Here is an 18,627-nt window from a genome sequence, read left to right on the forward strand (position 1 = left end):
AGTCTGGTTGCCCCCAACTGTCCCCCTCTGCCGGCCTGGTCGCCCCACGCAGCCTGCTTGTTCAGTCGTTTGGTCGTCCCTCACTAACCCCCCTGCCAGCCTAGTCATATGGAGCCATTTTGTGAGGGCTAATTTGCATATTACCTCTTTATTATATAGTATGTTAAGTCAGGGCATGCCACTTTCTTCAAAAGCTTCCAATGGCTTCCCATCTCACTTAGAAGAAAAACTGAACTTCTCACTCTGACCAAAAAAGACATAATGATCGGGCACACTCCCATTTGTCTCCATTATCTCATCTCTAATCTCATTCTCTCTCTCTTAGCCTCTAGCCACCAGGGCATCTTGTTCCTTAAATTCAACAAGAACCTGCAGTCTTAGTCCTTAGCACTAGTCAGCTCCTCTACCTGGAATATTCTTCCTTCAGATTCTACATGGTTCATTCACTCACCTCCTTCAAATATGTGCTCCAATATCACCAGCTTAGTGAGGTCCTCTCTGACTGCTCTATTTAAAACTGCAGGTTTCCTGCTCTATTTTCACTCCCACCTCCCTACCTCTTTTTTCCCAGTAGGTGTTCAATAAATTTTTGTTCAATGACTATCCTTAACTATGCCATTTTAGAAAATCAATTCTTTCTCCTCTCTCCTCCAAATCAGCTCCCCTTTCCAAAATATCCCATTTCTGTGGCTCTTCTAATCTCTCATACCAGAAACCATGGAGTTATCTTTGACTCTTTATCCTCCTTTTATAGTCTTCTTTAGCTAACCAGCAAGTATTGGTTCTTACTTTCAAGCCTTATTCTCACCATTTACACAACAATAAGCCTAAAACCAGGTTTTCATTTCATTTCTAGTTCACAGCCAGACTATCTCAAATTTATCCCATTTAATCCACTATACATTTCTGCAAACCCAACTAACCTAAAATAAGTCAACAGTCATTTAATTATTAAGTGTTGTTTTTTATGGGCTCACCACCATGGGAAAAAGAATTGGACCTGTAAAGTTGAATTAAGATAATAGTCAAGGAATGAAGTAGATGCACATGGCTTTCATCTAGCTTATCATCCCAATTTTCCCTGTCTTACAATAAATTACATAATACACAACCAAACTTTGACCAATTCACCAATGCCATTTTGTCTTACTTTTCAAAATGGCCCTGTAAAATCAGCCACAAGATTCCTTTATTATCTTATTCACCTCACCTACACCTATTTATTCCTGGCTTTAGGCTTTGATACCACAATCTAAAATACCTTTGTGTTCTCCTATCCCTGTGGCTATTTTAATATAACGAATTCTGTAAATGAGAGGTAGAAAACTCAAATACCTATTGTATTGCAGACTGGGTAGGAGCTAGGATAAACTGAACAGCACTTTTCTGCCTAAAGGAGAACTAAACTACACTACCAAACACACACACACACACACACACACAACAAAAACAAAAAAATACTATACTAAAAAAAAAATCTATTTACTAGATCAGTGGTCAGCAAACTCATTAGTCAACAGAGCCAAATATCAACAGTACAACGACTGGAATTTCTTTTGAGAGCCAAATTTTTTAAACTTAAACTATATAGGTAGGTACATTGTTATTAACTTAATTAGGGTACTCCTAAGCTGGCCTTTGCTAAAAACATCCTCATTTTATATCAATAAAGCCACCAACACAAAATAATTACAATTCTTAAATTGATGACAAAAATACCTATAGGATTTGCAGCTGGTTGGAAAAATACAGGTAACTTTATGCTTCGAGTAGGTACTTTTGTCACTAGCACTAACCACTGCACAACGAGACTGCTGAATGACTGGCTCACTCAACTCGTGAATGAATTGCGTGCGCCTCCCCTGCCCTGTGTATCCCGCAGCCCGCCTGGGCCACGTCTCCCGTCGCCCAACCGACCGACACCCCCCACCTCTTCTAACACCACTTCTTCAAAATGGACTCACCCAGGCCGAAAACCGACTTCTGCGCAGGGGCCACGAAGTTTCAATTGCACTATACGTGCGCACCCACACATGGTATTTTGTGGAAGAGCCACACTCAAGGGGCCAAAGAGCTGTATGTGGCTTGCGAGCCGTGGTTTGCCAACCACTGTACTAGATCATCCAATATTTCAAGGAAACCAAGAATGCCGTATTTTATTTTAAACTTTCCAATATTTTTTTAAAATATATTTTATTGATTTTTTTTTACAGAGAGGAAGAGAGAGGGATAGTTAGAAACATCAATGAGAGAGAAACATCGATAAGCTGCCTCCTGCACGCCCCCCACTGGGGATGTGCCCGCAACCGAGGTACATGCCCTTGACCAGAATCGAACCCAGGACCCTTCGGTCTGCAGGCCAACGCTATATCCACTGAGCCAAACCAGTCTGGGCTAAATTTTCCAATTTTTAGATATTGGCACCTCATTCTAGTTTTTGAAAACCACTTTGTGGATTAAGCAAATTATCAGCAGACTGCACATAGCTTATACAACTGAACCCTAACACCTCATTTAGTTTCCAACTGCTACAGCTCCTACTAATCTCACCCTTCTTTGATTTATACCAGCCTTTTTTTTTTTGAGTCATTAGGAGTTGAGCATTTCATTTCTCTAATTAGTGTCTCACTCGAACTGCTAAATGCAGTGCATTCCCTTAACATATCTTGAAAACCATTCACTTCTGTCCCCTTCTTTAACGAATCTGTTATAACTATCCTTCAGAGTTGCCTGAAGCTCTACAACACAAATTCAATTATATCTAGCCCACTTTTCAAAAATTCTTTAATGTTCCCAACATGAAGGTAAAATAAATTCAAACTGAGTATTCATTTTAACTCTTCATGATTGTAATCCCACCAAGCTTTATATTCTACACTTCCCCAAGGTACACACTATTCCTCAAATGCAATTTATGCTTTGTAGCTCAGTATTTTGCCCACCATTTTGAGCTCAGAATATGCTTCCTTACTTCTTTGGCTGTAAATATCTCCCTCATCTTTTAAGTTCTAATTAAAATGTCACTTCATTTATGAAGTATTCCCTGGTCTTTTCAAACCACAAAGAGTTGCTCTTTTCAATGTTTTCAATATATATATATATATATATATATATATATATATATATATATATATATAAATAAATTGATTTCATAGAAGAACGGAGAGGGAGAGAAACATCAATGATGAGAATCATTGATCGGTTGCCTCCTGCACGTCCTCTACTCGGGATGGAGCCCACAACTCAGGCATGTGCCCTTGACCGGAATCGAACGCAGGCTGACACTCTATCCACTGAGCCAAACCAGCAAGGGCTGTTTTCTTCTATTTATAACCCTAATATGACACCCATTTTATTCTTGTATTATATAGTTATTTACCTGATTGATACTCCCACTTCCAGGAAACAAGGACTAGGTTTTACTCTTCTCTCCCAGTCACAGAATAAAGCCAAGCATACAGCTCTACACATATATTGGACTTTTACAGTGTAGTAAATCCTTGTTAAATAGAAACCTACTAATTGGAGCTCTAATTTAACTAGAATTACTTTACCACATTCCAATTACAACAGAAATAATATACACACAAAAAGAAAAGAAATAAGAAAGAAAAAAATGCAAAAACAAAGAAATAATATACAGAGAAGATCTTCAAAAATATTTAACAAAGGGGTGGATAAGAAAAAATTTGGCACAAGGACACTATACATTCAGCTCAACTCTGAATACTTTTTGTAGCTTAATGCCAAAGAATAATGAAAAGAGGCAGCAAAAAATTGTAAACTACCAAATAACTATTCAATTATATTCAAGTTACCCAATAAGAAAAAAATGTAGCCCAGATCATTTCCCCAGTGGTTATGGAATAAGATGACTTTAATAGCTCAAAAAGGAGGGTCTTTGTCATAAACATTTTTAAGTAGCATGTTGCTCTTTTACCTAGTTTAATTCTACCAATATTTTTCATAATATAAAGACAGTATCCAATGCAGTGGTTTAATATTGGCTAATTTCACAATTTCTGAGGCAAGGATCCCAAGGCCAGAATCAGAGAAAAGTAACATTTTAAAATAGAAAATGTGTAGTCCTGGCTGGCATTCTCAGTGGTTGGAGCTTCAGTCAAGAGCACTACCTGGGCGGCAGGTCAAATCCCCTCCCCCATTGGCATGTGTGGGAGGCAACCAATCACTGTGTCTTTGTCACATTGATGTTTCTCTCTCACTCCCTCTAAAAATCAATGGAAAAAATATCCTCACTCCTCCGGTGAGGATTAAAGATATATACTAGTATATAAAATGTACTTCCTAGCACTAATATTGTATATATCTTTAATGTGTCACTAATTTTCACATGTAGAAAAACCTATACAAAAATTTTTAATGTTTTATATTTCAAATAATTTGTGAGATAATTTTAAGTTTAGAATTCATAAATTATTCATGACATTAAATCATTAATTTTTTTTTCATTTATCTTCCTATAAGCCTAAGAAATAAGGCTGGTAACTATCTTCACTTCATATTCATTAATACAGATTCAAAATGCAAAAGAGATTTTGATAGGATTAAGAAAGTTCTGCCGAAACCAGTTTGGCTCAGTGGGTAGAGCGTCGGCCTGCGGACTGAAAGGTCCCAGGTTCGATTCCCGTCAAGGGCATGTACCTGGGTTGCGGGCATATCCCCAGTAGGAGATGTGCAGGAGGCAGCTGATCGATGTTTCTCTCTCATCGATGTTTCTAATTCTCTATCTCTCTCCCTTCCTCTCTGTAAAAAACCAATAAAATATTAAAAAAAAAGAAAAAAAAAAGAAAGTTCTCTGACCACACGTGTTAAACTAGATGGGAGAGTTCAGCTGTGTTTAAAGAGCACACCACGAAGATGGTAGTAATTCAACCTGTGAGGAATGGGCAAAACAATTGTAGATAGGTATTGTAGGAACTTACTCCAGTGGGAAAAAAGAAAAGCACCATGAAGAGAGAATTCATGAATAACTTACTAAAAAAAAAGAAACATATAGCTGCCAAATTGTGAAGTTTAAATTAAAAAACTGACTAACACAAAAAAGGAAAACAAATACTAGTGTTTGGGATTTTTTATCTTCTGTGAAGAAAGAAATGAGGATCTCGGCAAGCTCTGTAAACAAGGGAAGAAAAGCTCCCTGAAATAAAATCAATATCGAAGGAAAACTTAGATTGCATCAGTATTTTTTTCCAGTTTTACTGAGGTATAATTGACAATTTAAAAACTGTTGCCGAAACCGGTTTGGCTCAGTGGATAGAGCGTCGGCCTGCGGACTGAAGGGTCCCGGGTTCGATTCCGGTCTGGGGCATGTGCCTGGGTTGCGGGCATATCCCCAGTGGGAGATGTGCAGGAGGCAGCTGATTGATGTTTCTCTCTCATCGATGTTTCTAGCTCTCTATCTCTCTCCCTTCCTCTCTGTAAAAAATCAATAAAATATATTATAAAAAAATAATAAATAAATAAATAAATAAAAACTGTGTATATTCAAGGTATACAACGATAATTTGTTACATGTCTACACTGAAATAATCACCATACTCAAGCTAAATTAACATAACCTTCACCTCATGGTTACCATTTATCAGTATTTTGGAGTTTCAAAAGCAAGAGGGATAAATCCAAACAACTTGCTTTAAGATATATAATTTAAAATCAACATCATCTGTGACTTATTAGTTACTCTAGAAACTAGAGTAAAATACCCCTAGACCACAGATAAAATTTTGTCATGATTCTACCAAAAGTCTGACTAGTAACTTTATTTACTTATAGGCATGAAAGGCATCTGCAGATGTTCTACGTTAAAAAAACAATTAAATGTCTTCACAAAAGTGGTGTAGCTATCAAGTCCATCAAGGACAACAACGAAAGAGGGAACATGTGAGAGAGAATAGAGGCTAGGGGAGGTAGAAATCATCTAGTACAAGTAGCTTTTAATCTAGCTTAAAGGGGCACTGTACTGGTTAATGTGGTTCAAATAAAAATAGTTGCAATATTTTAACAGGGCAGGGCCAGGAAAAAATACACAATCTGTAGTCAAACATTAAGAAACACAATGTATGTAAGTATATACCATGTACAGATAGAAATAATTTTTATTGGTAGCTTGTGGAATTATTCTAATCATCATCATCCATTTATCAATATGGGGGGTACTAAAGCAACCTCTCCCCCTTGATTAAACCTGGAAGAAACAGCAAAGACATCAAGGGCTCAGAGTTGAAAAGTGCCATATCATCCCCAAAGGGCTCCATTCATAATCATGCAAGAAAAACTTTAAGATGCTGCAAAGAAAAAGGAAAAAAGGGAATAAAGTTAAGGAAGAGCAGAGTAGAAATTTCTGCTGCTGTTAATCTAAAAATAAAAAAAAAAGAGTACAGGCAAAGTAGTGATATCAAACATTTTTTTAATAGTTGGTAATGTAATTTTGTAGAAAAAGGCACTATGGCCCTAGCCCAGGAGTGGGCAAACTTTTTGACTCGAGGGCCACAATGAGTTCTTAAACTGGACCGGAGGGCCGGAACAAAAGCATGGATGGAGTGTTTGTGTGAACTAATATAAATTCAAAGTTAACATCATTACATAAAAGGGTACGGTCTTTTTTTTCAATAGTTTTATTCATTTCATATGGGCCGGATCCGGCCCACGGGCTGTAGTTTGCCCACAGCTGCCCTATCCGGTTTGGCTCAGTGGCTAGAGCAGGGGTGGGCAACCCCTGGCACGCGTGCCAAAGATGGCACGCCAGTAACTTTTGCTGGCACGTGAAACCCTCTCTTATAATCTTCCATTTACAATTTTTTTCTGAATATCGACTTTTTTATATTTCAGATAAATTCAGTGTAGGTGCATCTTAGATAAATAATTATACGTAACAAGTTATCTTAAAGACCATAGACATGGCTGACTTTGAAATGCAGTTGATTGAATTTCAGAGTAGCTCAAGTTGGAAGCAGAAATTTATTGACCTTAGAGTTGACTTGGAAAACATTGAAAAAAAGCGATTAGAGACAGGAGTACCAGAGAGAAGTGTCGAAAACGAACTATTGAGGACTTGGAATGCCATTCCAGAAAATTTTTTCTGTTTAAAAAAACTTTGCAACAGCGTTACTCTCCATGTTTTCATCCACATACGCTTTTGTTCTCAGTGATGAATTTTGTTAAGTCTCGTAATAGGAGTAGCCTGACGGATGAAAGTAGTAGCTCGTGCTTATCTCCGAAGGTCACAAAATATAAACCTGATGTAAAATCTCTGTCATCAGTGATGCAGCAGCAAAAGTCCCACTGATAATATCAAACGGAGTCATATAGTTTTCTGTCGGACTATCAGTGTACATGTATACACCAAAAAATAAATGTATTTTTCATCATTATATACTGTGTTTTTGTCGCTCGAATGAATTTTATTATTTCTTCAAGGTTCTTCACATACGTACACCTTAAGAGATATCAAGTAGGCGTAACATGTTCTCAAAAAATTAGGTTGGCACGCAGAAGAATTTTGAGTCAGAGATTTTGCTGGCTTTGGCACGCACTCACAAAAAGCGTCAGCCCACCAACTGAAGGGGCCCAGTTTCAATTCCGATTTCTTTCAAGGGCATGTACCTTGTTTCAGGTTACCCGGCCCTGGTTGGGGTGCGCGAAGGAGGCAACCAATCAATGTCTCTCTCTCACATAGATGTTTCTCTCTCTTTCTCTCCCTCTTCTTTCCACGCTCTCTAAAAATCAATGGAAAAATATCCTTAGTGAGGATTAAGAAAAAGAAAAAAGAAAGAAAGAAAAAGGCACTATGGTTCCCTGATTTAAAAAAAATAAAATGTTAAAGAAAAATCATCATTAAGCTCAAGTTTGATCTCTTAAAGGAGAAAGCTAAATGCATATTAAGAATTTGTGAATCAAATATACCCTTTTGGTGTGGAAAAATGGCATCAGTATGAGGATGTATAGTATAGGGAACATAGTCCATGTTGTATTATCTGTGTATTGTGCCAGGTGAGTATGCTTTTTAAAGTTTATTATTGTCTAATCACTATGCAGTACACCTGAAACTAATATCAACTGCAATTGAAAAATAAAAATGTTAAAAAATGGAATGAGTACGAAAGAAAATATTTTTGTTTTCAAGTATGAATATCTATTTTTAAACATCTTGGGAACTGTACTGTCCAGTACAGTAGCTATTACATTTAAAACTAAATAAAATTTAAAATTCACTTCCTCAGTCAACATACCACTAGCGGCTCGCTACCATATTGAAAGCACTATTTTTAGAACATTTCCAGCATTGAACTAGAGAAAAGGGTTCTAAAAGGCTTTTACAACAGAAAAATTATTATTCCATTCCTGTGAAAGAACCAGCCTGAAGACAAGGGAACAATAACTTCTTACCATCACTCCTAACTCCTTATAATATTTTAGCACAGATTTTCAAATCACTGTAAGAAAACACATTTTACATTTGAAAACAGGTCAGGTCAAAGTCATTTGTTTGGCTTACCTTTACAGAAATCTTTGATTTACGTTCTAAAAAAGAAAAAAAAATTACTAAACTATCAACTGAAAACAGACTAAGGCAGTTATAAAATTAAATTAGCATTGTTTTAAGATATTACTACCAGTAGAAATATTAACCCCAAAAAGCATTAACTTTAGGTCCTGAGTGCTGTTTTATAGTATGGTTCAAACATTTCTACTTCATTTTTATTTTCCAAGGTAAAAACTATAAACAGGTCAGGGAAAAAGAAAATAATGTGAATGAGAAGACGACCAAAGTATATACTCTGAGTTTTAAAATTAATATGAAAAATGGCTTTAGCAACTGTGGTCTTACTGTAGATTTAATTTTCTCAAACATTACATTCTTTACATGCACAGAACATAAGTACATTTTCACTTAGGTTATACATTAGGCAATTGGGATATTTGCCATATGAAAATATAATGAAGAGATATATAACGCATGAACTATATTGGAACATTAAATTTCATGAATACTGACAGTGGTAAGCAGTGATGTACCCTGAATTGGCTAAAAATCAATTTTAGGAAGTTAGGGTAAACTGCTTTTTTTCAAAGTACCATTTAAATATCCCTCTACTACAAGTAAAAAGTCAGTTAAAGTAGTAAAAATTTTATATAGGAATTTTAAAAGTTAACATTTTTAGATTCCAGTAACAGAGCATACCATATGGAGACAATATTAGCTTGGTTTTTCCATCCAATAATTCAGTTTCAAGCTTTAAACCATCTCTGCAAAATAAAAGAAAATTGTCTGTAAGAAACAGCAACATTTTAAATAGCCAGAAATGCTCACTTGAACCTGAAAGTAAATGTTCTTTTGAGTTATACAGGAATCTTGTAAATATTAAACCATTCTTTTAATTAAAAAACATTTTCAATCAAAGATAAAACTGAAACTACAGGGAGATCCACATTAGTGAAACTTTCCAATAATTAAAAGAATTATCTTTAACCTGACACTTCATTTTGTTACTGGTAAGCAACAAATTAATTCAGTTATTATACTATCACTTAATTCTTATAACTCTAGACTGGAAAAAGCAATGCTAACAAAACTCACTTAAGTTAAAGGAGCAAAACATGTCTAACTCCATTTATTAGTTTCATAATGGTCTCCTGATTAACCTATTTTATGGCATGCTAGTGCATTATTTGAAAATGAGCTACCACATTGCCACCCCAGTTACTCACTGTTTGAGCGCAGATACTTTCAATATTCAACGAATATATATTCACATTTACTGACACATTTATCACAACAATAAATCTACAGGGAGGGGCAAATGTAGCTTTACAGTTTTGAGTATTCAAAATAATTGATTCTTGTGTTATTTGTTAATTATTGTATTACTTTCCATACGAACAACTGTAAATCTACTTTTGCCCTGCCCGCTACAAGAAACTGTGGCTGCTATACCTTTTTTAAAGATTTTTAAACTGATTTTATGGACAGAGGGCGAGAGAGGAAAACATCGGCGGCCTCCAGCACGCCCCCTACTGGGGATGGAGCCCGTGCCCCGATTTGGGGGGGGGGGGGGCGATGCAACCGGCAACCCTTCGGGGCTCGGGATAGGACGGCGTCCACCCGCTGAGCACACAGGCCGGGCGGCTCCTCTACTCTTCACGCGTGCGCGTCAGAGCAGAGAGCAGAGTCCCGGCAGAAGCTGCCGGTAAACGCGTGCATCTGTGAAGGTCCTCATAAAAACTCCTCTAAAAACAACAGCAGCAGCCCACAAAGTTAATTTACTATTTTAGCTTAAAAAAAAAAAAAAAAAGTGGGACAAAAGTGACTTCCAAGAGACAAAACTCACTCCGGCGGGCCCGTCAACGAAGAGCGCGGTTGGGAAGGTCTGACTAGGAACACGAAAAGGAGGTGTTTGGGGGGGGGAGAAGGGGGGACACACGTCACCTCGAGGTGCCGACCAAGATAAAACGCTGGGAAAGGCGGCTCCGAGGGCTCCCCTGCTGCGGGGATACCAAGAGTCCGGGCTGACATCGGTGACACACACACTTTAAATCAGCGGTTCTCAACCTTCCTAATGCCGCGACCCTTTCATACAGTTAGTTCCCCATGTTGTGGTGACGCCCAACCATAAAATTATTTTCGTGGCTACTGCATAACTGTAATGTTGCTACTGTTATGAATCGCAATGTAAATATCTGATATGCAGGATGTATGTTCATTGTTACAGATTGAACATAATTAACGCATAGTGACTAATCACAAGAACAATATGTAATTATGTATGTGTTTTCCGATGGTCTTAGGCGACCCCTGTGAAAGGGTCGCGACCCACAGGTTGAGAACCGCTGCTTTAAATAACACCGCAGAGAACACCTGTTGGGCAGCACCGCGCGCGGTAAATCCCGACCGGCTGCCCTGTTTTCTTGTTCCTAAATCCTGGAACAAAACGTCTACATGCCAGACGATGGGAAGTGGCCTGCGTTCGGTGACTGTTCGCCTCCTTAAAATATTCAACTTCTCAGGGATGAACACCAGGCAGCAGTCCTCTGTATTTACTCAGCGCCGAGGGGGGGGCCGGTCCTGCGCGGCGCACAGGCAACGCCGGTTCCGAGGGGCCCGGACCCCGCGGCGGGCGTTCACCTCCTCCGCGCGGCCGGACAACCCGCAGACCCCCCACGGCAGGTGCAGAGAACCGGCCTGGGCCAGGCTCCTCCCCGGGAACCAGCCACCCCACTCCTCCCCCGCGTTTACCCCACTCCTGCACGCCTCCCCTCCCTCAGGAGGGAAAAGGGGCTTTAACTCCGTTGCGAAGTGGAAAGCGAGGGCAGTGGCGGACGGTGAAGGCCGCCCCGGAGCCCCGCCCACTTCACCTCAGGGCGCCACAGGCCCGGAACGTTCTCCGGGGAGCCCCGGGGCCCACCCAGCCTCACGCCCTCTCAAGTGGGGCCCCTTTCTCACCCCAGCTTACCCCAAGTTCATGGCCTGACCTCTCGCTCCCTCCACGGACGCCCAAGCCCCTTGTGTACGTCGGTTGCCGGAGCGGATCAAGAAGCTCGACGCCGATTGGGTACAGCCATGCCGGCGAGGCGGAGAGAGGACCAATCGGGGCTGGGTTTGCTGGTGGGTGCGCTCATCGGGCGCAGCTGTGCGGGGACCGGCTTCCCGTGCCCCACCTGGCGCTCCGGGTCCGCACACGTGGGTGGGAGAGGGCTCCGTGTCTCGGAATGGTGCCCGCCCCAGAGGTCAAGCCCTCGGAGAAGTGCCTCAGCCCAGGTGGAGGTGGCAAAAACAGGGAGAAACAAAAAGCACACACGTTTTTAGGAAATTAACGTTTTCTAAGTTTTATACCCGGAATAGAGGCTTGTGTAAGGGTACAATAAGTGAGAAGGGTACGGGAGGAAACCACTAGGGCGGGTGCAGGGCATGGCTTGTTTCTTGCCCTGACCTCAAGCACGAAGCCTAGCACATTGTAGCTCTTTGTAAATTAGCAGCAACAGTTACAGGTGCTCAGCAAATTAAGCTTTCGGTGCCAGACATGGATCTAGGCGCCTCGTGTCTACTATTGAAGCTTTACAACATCATCCTTGAGGCACAGAGAAGTGAAGCAACTTGTCCCAGGGTCCCTCGCTGATCCAGAGCCCGTGCAGGACCCAATCTAGTGTTACCTGAGTCTACCTCCTATTCCTCCTCCAAATACCACCCTGAGCGCCTCCGGAGGCCACTCGCCGGTAGAACAGGAGCCGGTTCTCTGACCTCCCCAGTCAGGTCCTAATGCATCGGAGATCCTGTGTCAGCATGAGCTTCCGGGCAGACAGTTGCTGTCATTCGCCTCGATCGCGGAGCAGTATAGACAGCACATATTTCTTAAACGAATGAACAGCAAAAAAAAAAAAAAAAAAAAGACAACTTTATAAAATTCGACTGAATTATATTTCATGATGAAGATGCCCCTGGATGACAATGCAGTACTAAAAGTTCACAGTTTTTTCATCTACTCTTATGTGATTTTTTACAAACTATAGTTGTAATAAATTAGGTACATTGAATTCTCTTGGGACATTCAGTGAAAACTCAGAGATTTTTAATATTTACTATGTACCTGGGACGTAGAGGATATGTTTAAGTAAACATTTGTTAACTTACTTGACTGAATAAATAAAGAGGTACCAATGTACATTTGACCCCATGTTTTTGTTTTTAAGGAATTCTTATCGATATATCTATATATTAAAAAAAGGTTTAAAGGATTTAAAGCAACATGTTAACAGGAGTATTTCTGGGAGGTAGGATGGTGTGACTTTAAATTTTTTATTTTGTTTCTAACTTATTATGAAAATGTTTAAGTAAACAACAAAAAAATGACAGAATAGTACAATGAACACCTGGATCCTCTGCCTAGATCTGACAGTTGTTAATGTTTTGCACATTTCCTTTATCATTCTCTCTCTCTCTCTCTCTCTCTCTCTCTCTCTCTCTCTCGCTCTCTCTCTCGCTCTCGCTCTCGCTCTCGCTCTCCCCCCCCCCCCCACAGGAGCAGGCAGGCACACCCATCCCCATCCCCCTAAATACACACACACACACACACACACACACTTCTTTTTGCATCACTATTTGCAAGTTAGTTACAGACATTATAACACTTCCCGTAAACATTAAAAGTATGTGTCTCCTAAGAATATGATCTTCTATTAATCATAGCATTATTATTACACCAAAGAAAGTTAGCAATTTCATGATAACATCAAATGTTCTGTCCCTATTTATGTTTCATCTCTATTTAACTTTCCCACTTACACTAAGAATATCTTACAGCTTTTTATTGAGAAAGCCAGAGCCAATCAAGGATTACACATGGCATTAAGGATCCTTTCTCTCTCTATCTCTATCTCCCTCTCTTTCCCAAAAAACACAGTATATTTATTAATAAATGATTAACCTTTACATATTTTATTTTTTACTATAGAAATATTTATAACAAAAATTTCTATTTAAACCATTTTCAAGTGTACAATTCAGTGGCACAATGTTGTGTAACCATCACCAATATCTGTTTCCAAAATGCATTACCTCAAACAGAAACTGTATACTCATTAAGAAACAATTCTCCAATTCTTCTTTTCCCCAAACCCCTGGAAATTTCTAATCTCATTCTGTCTCTTTATGAATTAGTCTATTCTAGATATTTCACATAAGTGGGGTCATATAATATTTGTCCTTTTGTACCTGGCTTCTTTCTAGCATAATGTTCAAGGTTCATCCGTGTTGTGGCCTATATCAGAACTTCACTCCTTTTTATGGCCAAATAATATTCCATTGTGTTTATATATACCACATCTGTGTATCATTCTTCTATGGGCAGGTGGGTTGTTTCCATGTTTTAGCTCTTGTGAATAATGATGCTGCAGTGAATGTTGATGTCTGTTTGAATCCCTGTGTGTTAGTCAGGGTTCTCCAGAGAAACAGAACCAATAGTGTGTGTGTGTGTGTGTGAGAGAGAGAGAGAGAGAGAGAGAGAGAGAGAGAGAGAGAGAGAGCGCTTTTACAAAGAAATATTTTCTGCCTGAGCAGCGTGGCTCAGTGGTTGAGTGTTGACCTATGAACTATGAGGTCACGGTTCAATTCCTGGTCAGGGCACATGCCTGGGCTATGGGCTCGATCCCCAGTGTGGGGTATGCAGGAGGCAGTGGATCAATGACTCGCTCTCATCATTGATGTTTCTATCTCTCTCTCCTTCTCCCTTCCTCACTGAAATCAATAAAAACATTTTTTTAAAAGAAATGTTTTCTTTAAAATTACAGTAGGTTTTGAAAACTTTTTACTATGAAGGGAAGAGAGCTTATAACTTACTTAGTTGTCTGTACTCCCCTGAATTTAACTTTCAATTAAGTCAATTTTAAGGGCAGTGCAAGACCTTCCTAAGATGATGAATGTATACATCTTTCTCATCACAAAGTAAACAAAAGTCATTACGATTATTTGAATCGTTTATATCAGTAAAAAAAGCATAAGAAAAATCTCTTCATATGCATTAGTTTTGCTTAGTCACCTAAATCCCAAATGTGTAAATCATTTCCTTCTTTAAATACTGTGTGTATTTCATCTCTGTATGAATAAATTGCTGCTTTTATCAAGTGCCTGATAAGGTAGTCTTAAGTTAAAATCATGTTTTTATTTTGCTTCTGGGGATTTGCATCAACCTGGGTCCAATCAGGAGAGAGAATTCACACCATAATTTGAACAGGGAACGTTTAATATGAGAATTGTTCATTCTAACAGGAGATTGGTGTAATGAGAGGTTGGGTAGTAAGAAGTAAAGAGAGCTCTATAAACTACAGGAATAACAGATATAAGAAGCAGCTAGACAAAATACCCACGGGAGAGCCTCCTTGTCCCCAGGACTGAGATAGAGACCTTGCTGGAGGTTTGTGCCTCTCCAGGGTCCTGGAGGAATCTGTTCACGAAGGTGTCTCACCAGGGGCCCTCCACTACAAAACTGCCTGCGCGGGTTGCTGGGGAACTGCAGGTGGCTGTGTGCTGCGGACCACTGTGCTCTACAGGAGTTGAGTGCTGGGGAGGCCGTGTGTGCTGGGGGCTGGGCACTGGAGAGGCTGCCCATGCTGCAGGAGCTGGGAACTGGGGGAAGCCTCATTTGCAGAGGAGCTGGATTCTGGGGACCCTGCCATGTAAGTACACTGGACTCAGGAACAGGACTCTTTCTTGCTGCAATGTCTCTCCAGCCCCCTCTACTGAGAAAGCTTAATATCCTGTCAGCTGCAAAGGAAACATGCTCAAAGGGCCCAAGTGCCCTTTGAAACGGGCTCAGGTGCCAGGCGCCCGCAAGGAGCATACCCCGCACCCATACAGCGTCTTCCTGGTGAGCCAGGCTGCAGCCGCAGGACTGCAGGGACCAGTCGAGCTCCCCGTGGGTTCACGCAGGAGCCAGTCTGCGAGGCTGGCCAGGAGAGAGCGCGCTGCCTGCCCAGCTTCCGTGCGGCACCACTGGGTGGCCCAGAGGCCCATGCTCTCCCCCGGCCTGCAGCGTCTGGCCGTGATCACCACATCTCCACGTGGGGACTCGGGTGTCATGACTCAGGCAGAGGGGGGTGCGTGTGGGGGCCCAGAGGCCTAGGTGCTGCCCAAGGCCCATAGGTCAGCTGGGACCTGCCCTTCCGTGCCAGACGTTCATGCTTCGATCACTGGCCAGGCCTAGGGACTGCACCCATGCACGAATTTCATGCACCGGGCCTCTAGTAGTATATATAGTGTTCAATAGTATCCACCATATCAGGCATCCACTAAAGGTCTCACAGATTCCTCAAGGACAGGTGGTGGGAACACAAGTTTTGCTACATTATTATCTATTATTTTTTTCATGTCATAGTAAACACACACACACACAATCCCTCCTCATGCTTACAATACAATTTGAAATATGTAACTGCACTAATTGTCCACAAAGCAAAGTTATACAGGCTTTCATATGTATATTTTGCATTGCTCAAGCCCAGTTTATGTGGGAGATTTTCACCTAATAGTGACACAGCAGATGGCAGTGTAGGTCCAGTTTCTTATACAATAATAACATGCAGACATGTTCACAGATAAAACTTATTTTAGCTGAAGAAAATGTGATTTTATATGGTTAACATAGAAAATATAAAATTATAGTGTCATGACTCTTCCTGGGGATTTAGAGACATATTTTCTAATTATATTAAACCCATTAAAAATTGGGAATCATCACCTCTTAAGAGATACTGAGCAACCCTCATTCTCACAAGATTTGAGTGATTGTCTGAACTAGTACTTCCAGTCTGTCTTTGGCAAATAATCCCCTTACAGAAAAGTACTTAATAATCTTCATGTTTTATTTCCACGGTGTAAGATTACATTTTTTTGCAAGACTTTTTTTTTAAGTTAAACACAAAGATTAAATCAATTTTTGTTTAACTAGATACAACATTTTGCCAGTACTTTCTGTTTGCATTTCCCTCATTTCCCAGATTCTGTTTCCTCTCTGCAGATTCTTTTGACCCTGCTGCTTTCCTCCCATTAGTCCAGTGGTTCTCAACCTTCCTAATGCCGCGACCCTTTAATACAGTTCCTCATGTTGTGGTGACCCCCAATTTCATTGTTACAAATTGAACATAATTAAAGCATAGTGATTAATCACAAAAACAATATGTAATTATATATGTGTTTTCCGATGGTCTTAGGCGACCCCTGTGAAAGGCTCGTTCGACCCCCAAAGGGGTCGCGACCCACAGGTTGAGAACCGCTGCATTAGCAAGAACTAGAGGCAGTGCAGCCAGACTCAGGAGAGTACAAGCCCTGGTTAAACAGAATCAGATTCAAATTCCTGCTTTGCTGCTCTCTGCTGTGAGGGGAAGCTATCTGGCTTTCCTGAGCCTCAGTTTCTTTCCCTGTACAATGGAGGTAATAATAGCAATTAGCATTTAGGGTTACTGTGACAATCGGCACACAATTTTACCACGGGTGAGTGTTCGGGGGATTGCCAGGCTCCCTCCACTCTCACTGTAACCCGCCTGGAGGGTTCTCTTTTGTCTCCCTCCACTTCCCCTTTTACAGAATGTGTCCACACACCCATCACCCAGCACCTTCCCTTCCCCGCCTTTGGAGCTGCCCTTCATTAGGTCCTGATTGTTTCTCTTTCCTTCTCATTCTCTTTCCTACTCTGAAACTCTTCTCTCTCATTTTGTTCACCAGTGTTTGTCTTCATTTGCTCCTAATTTCCAAAGAAATTGGTGACAGACTTTGTTTATTCCTTCCCTGCTGGGGATACAGCCACCTTCTCTTTGGGTCCACCCACCTTTCTCCCCCGTCCCCCCAAAGGCTCAGGAGAACTGAGAACTCCTTGCTTCATCCAGGAGATTGACCAGAGTGACTTTTCTCCCAGTGTTAGAAATATTTGAAAACAGGCCACTTTAGAAAGATGCTTGGAGATATTAAATCATTATAGAATTTTCATTCAGTGGGAGAGGTTTTTGTGACAGTTCAATTTTGTTATTTTATTTTGTATATATTTTTGAAAGCTTTGTTGATTTTTCTAGAACACTAACTATATATCACAGCAAGAATTACCTAACTTTATTTTACAGAGGATCACCAAAGTTTTAATCATGATATTCTTCCTGAACAAATGTTGGTTGTTTCACTAGTAACATACTGAAATAAGCTCCCACTTACTATATTTTAGACATAGTACTAAATAACTTAAAAGTCTTACTTCAATTTCTTCCTAAAAAAAGAAAAACTCAACTGTAGATACTAGAATTATCTCTACATTACAGATGATAAAACTGAGGCTTAGAGAAGTTACATGAGTTGAGTAAGGTCAGACAGTAAGTAAGGGTAACCTCAATATTACTATTCTTTTTCATTATTGAGATGTAATTGATGTATAAAATTATATTAGTTTCAGGTGTACAACATAATGATTCTATATATGTATATATTGCAAAATGATCAACACAATAAGTCTAGTTCACATCCATCACCACACAGTTATAATTATTTATTAGTAATTTTAAGATCTACTCTTCTACCAACTTTCAAATATGCAATGCAGTATTATTAGCTATAATCACTATGCTACACATTACATCCACAGGACTTATTTATATTATAATGGGAAGCTTGTACATTTTGACCACCTTCACCCATTTTGCTCCATGTTTACTATTCTCTAGTAACTAGTCTACTGGCCACTTAGCTTCTGAACCAAATCCATAGGTTCATCTTTTTAAAACTAGTATTCAATTATCAAGGAGCTTATTCACACATGAATTTTTTAGGTATCTATCATATAAAAGTCATCCTTTTTCTTCTTTTCCCTCCTCACCTCCAAAAAATCCATGTACAAACGCCATTAACTTTATCTCAGAAATGCATCTCACATGGATCCAGTTCTTTCCCCTTTCTCCTCCCTCGTCCTATTCCAAGGTAATATCACCTCTGTTCCCCAGATGACAGTAACATCCTAACTTCTGTTCTGTAAATATGCTAAATTTTTCTACATGCATTAACTGCCTCTTTCACACCCATGTAAAATCCATGAGGGCAAGGACTCTGTCTTATTCAATGCTGTATCTCTATGACATAGA

General features: G+C 40.0%; 1 protein-coding gene across 1 annotated transcript in view; it reads right to left on the reverse strand.

Annotated features, from left to right (window-relative positions):
- The window catches only part of CCDC66 (coiled-coil domain containing 66), a 72,297-nt gene extending 60,792 nt beyond the window's left edge, over positions 1–11,505 (reverse strand). Inside the window, exons 1-3 of the mRNA XM_081105972.1 lie at positions 11,472–11,505; positions 9,203–9,267; positions 8,516–8,541 (exon numbers count right to left, since the gene is read on the reverse strand). Of these exons, the coding sequence (XP_080962098.1) occupies positions 8,516–8,541; positions 9,203–9,267; positions 11,472–11,482 (102 nt within the window). The 5' untranslated portion in view covers positions 11,483–11,505. The remainder of the gene's footprint in view (positions 1–8,515; positions 8,542–9,202; positions 9,268–11,471) is intronic.
- Positions 11,506–18,627: the final 7,122 nt, after the last annotated feature.

This window comes from Myotis nattereri, assembly GCF_964212035.1.
Source record: "Myotis nattereri genome assembly, chromosome: 14".
NCBI lineage: Eukaryota > Metazoa > Chordata > Mammalia > Chiroptera > Vespertilionidae > Myotis > Myotis nattereri.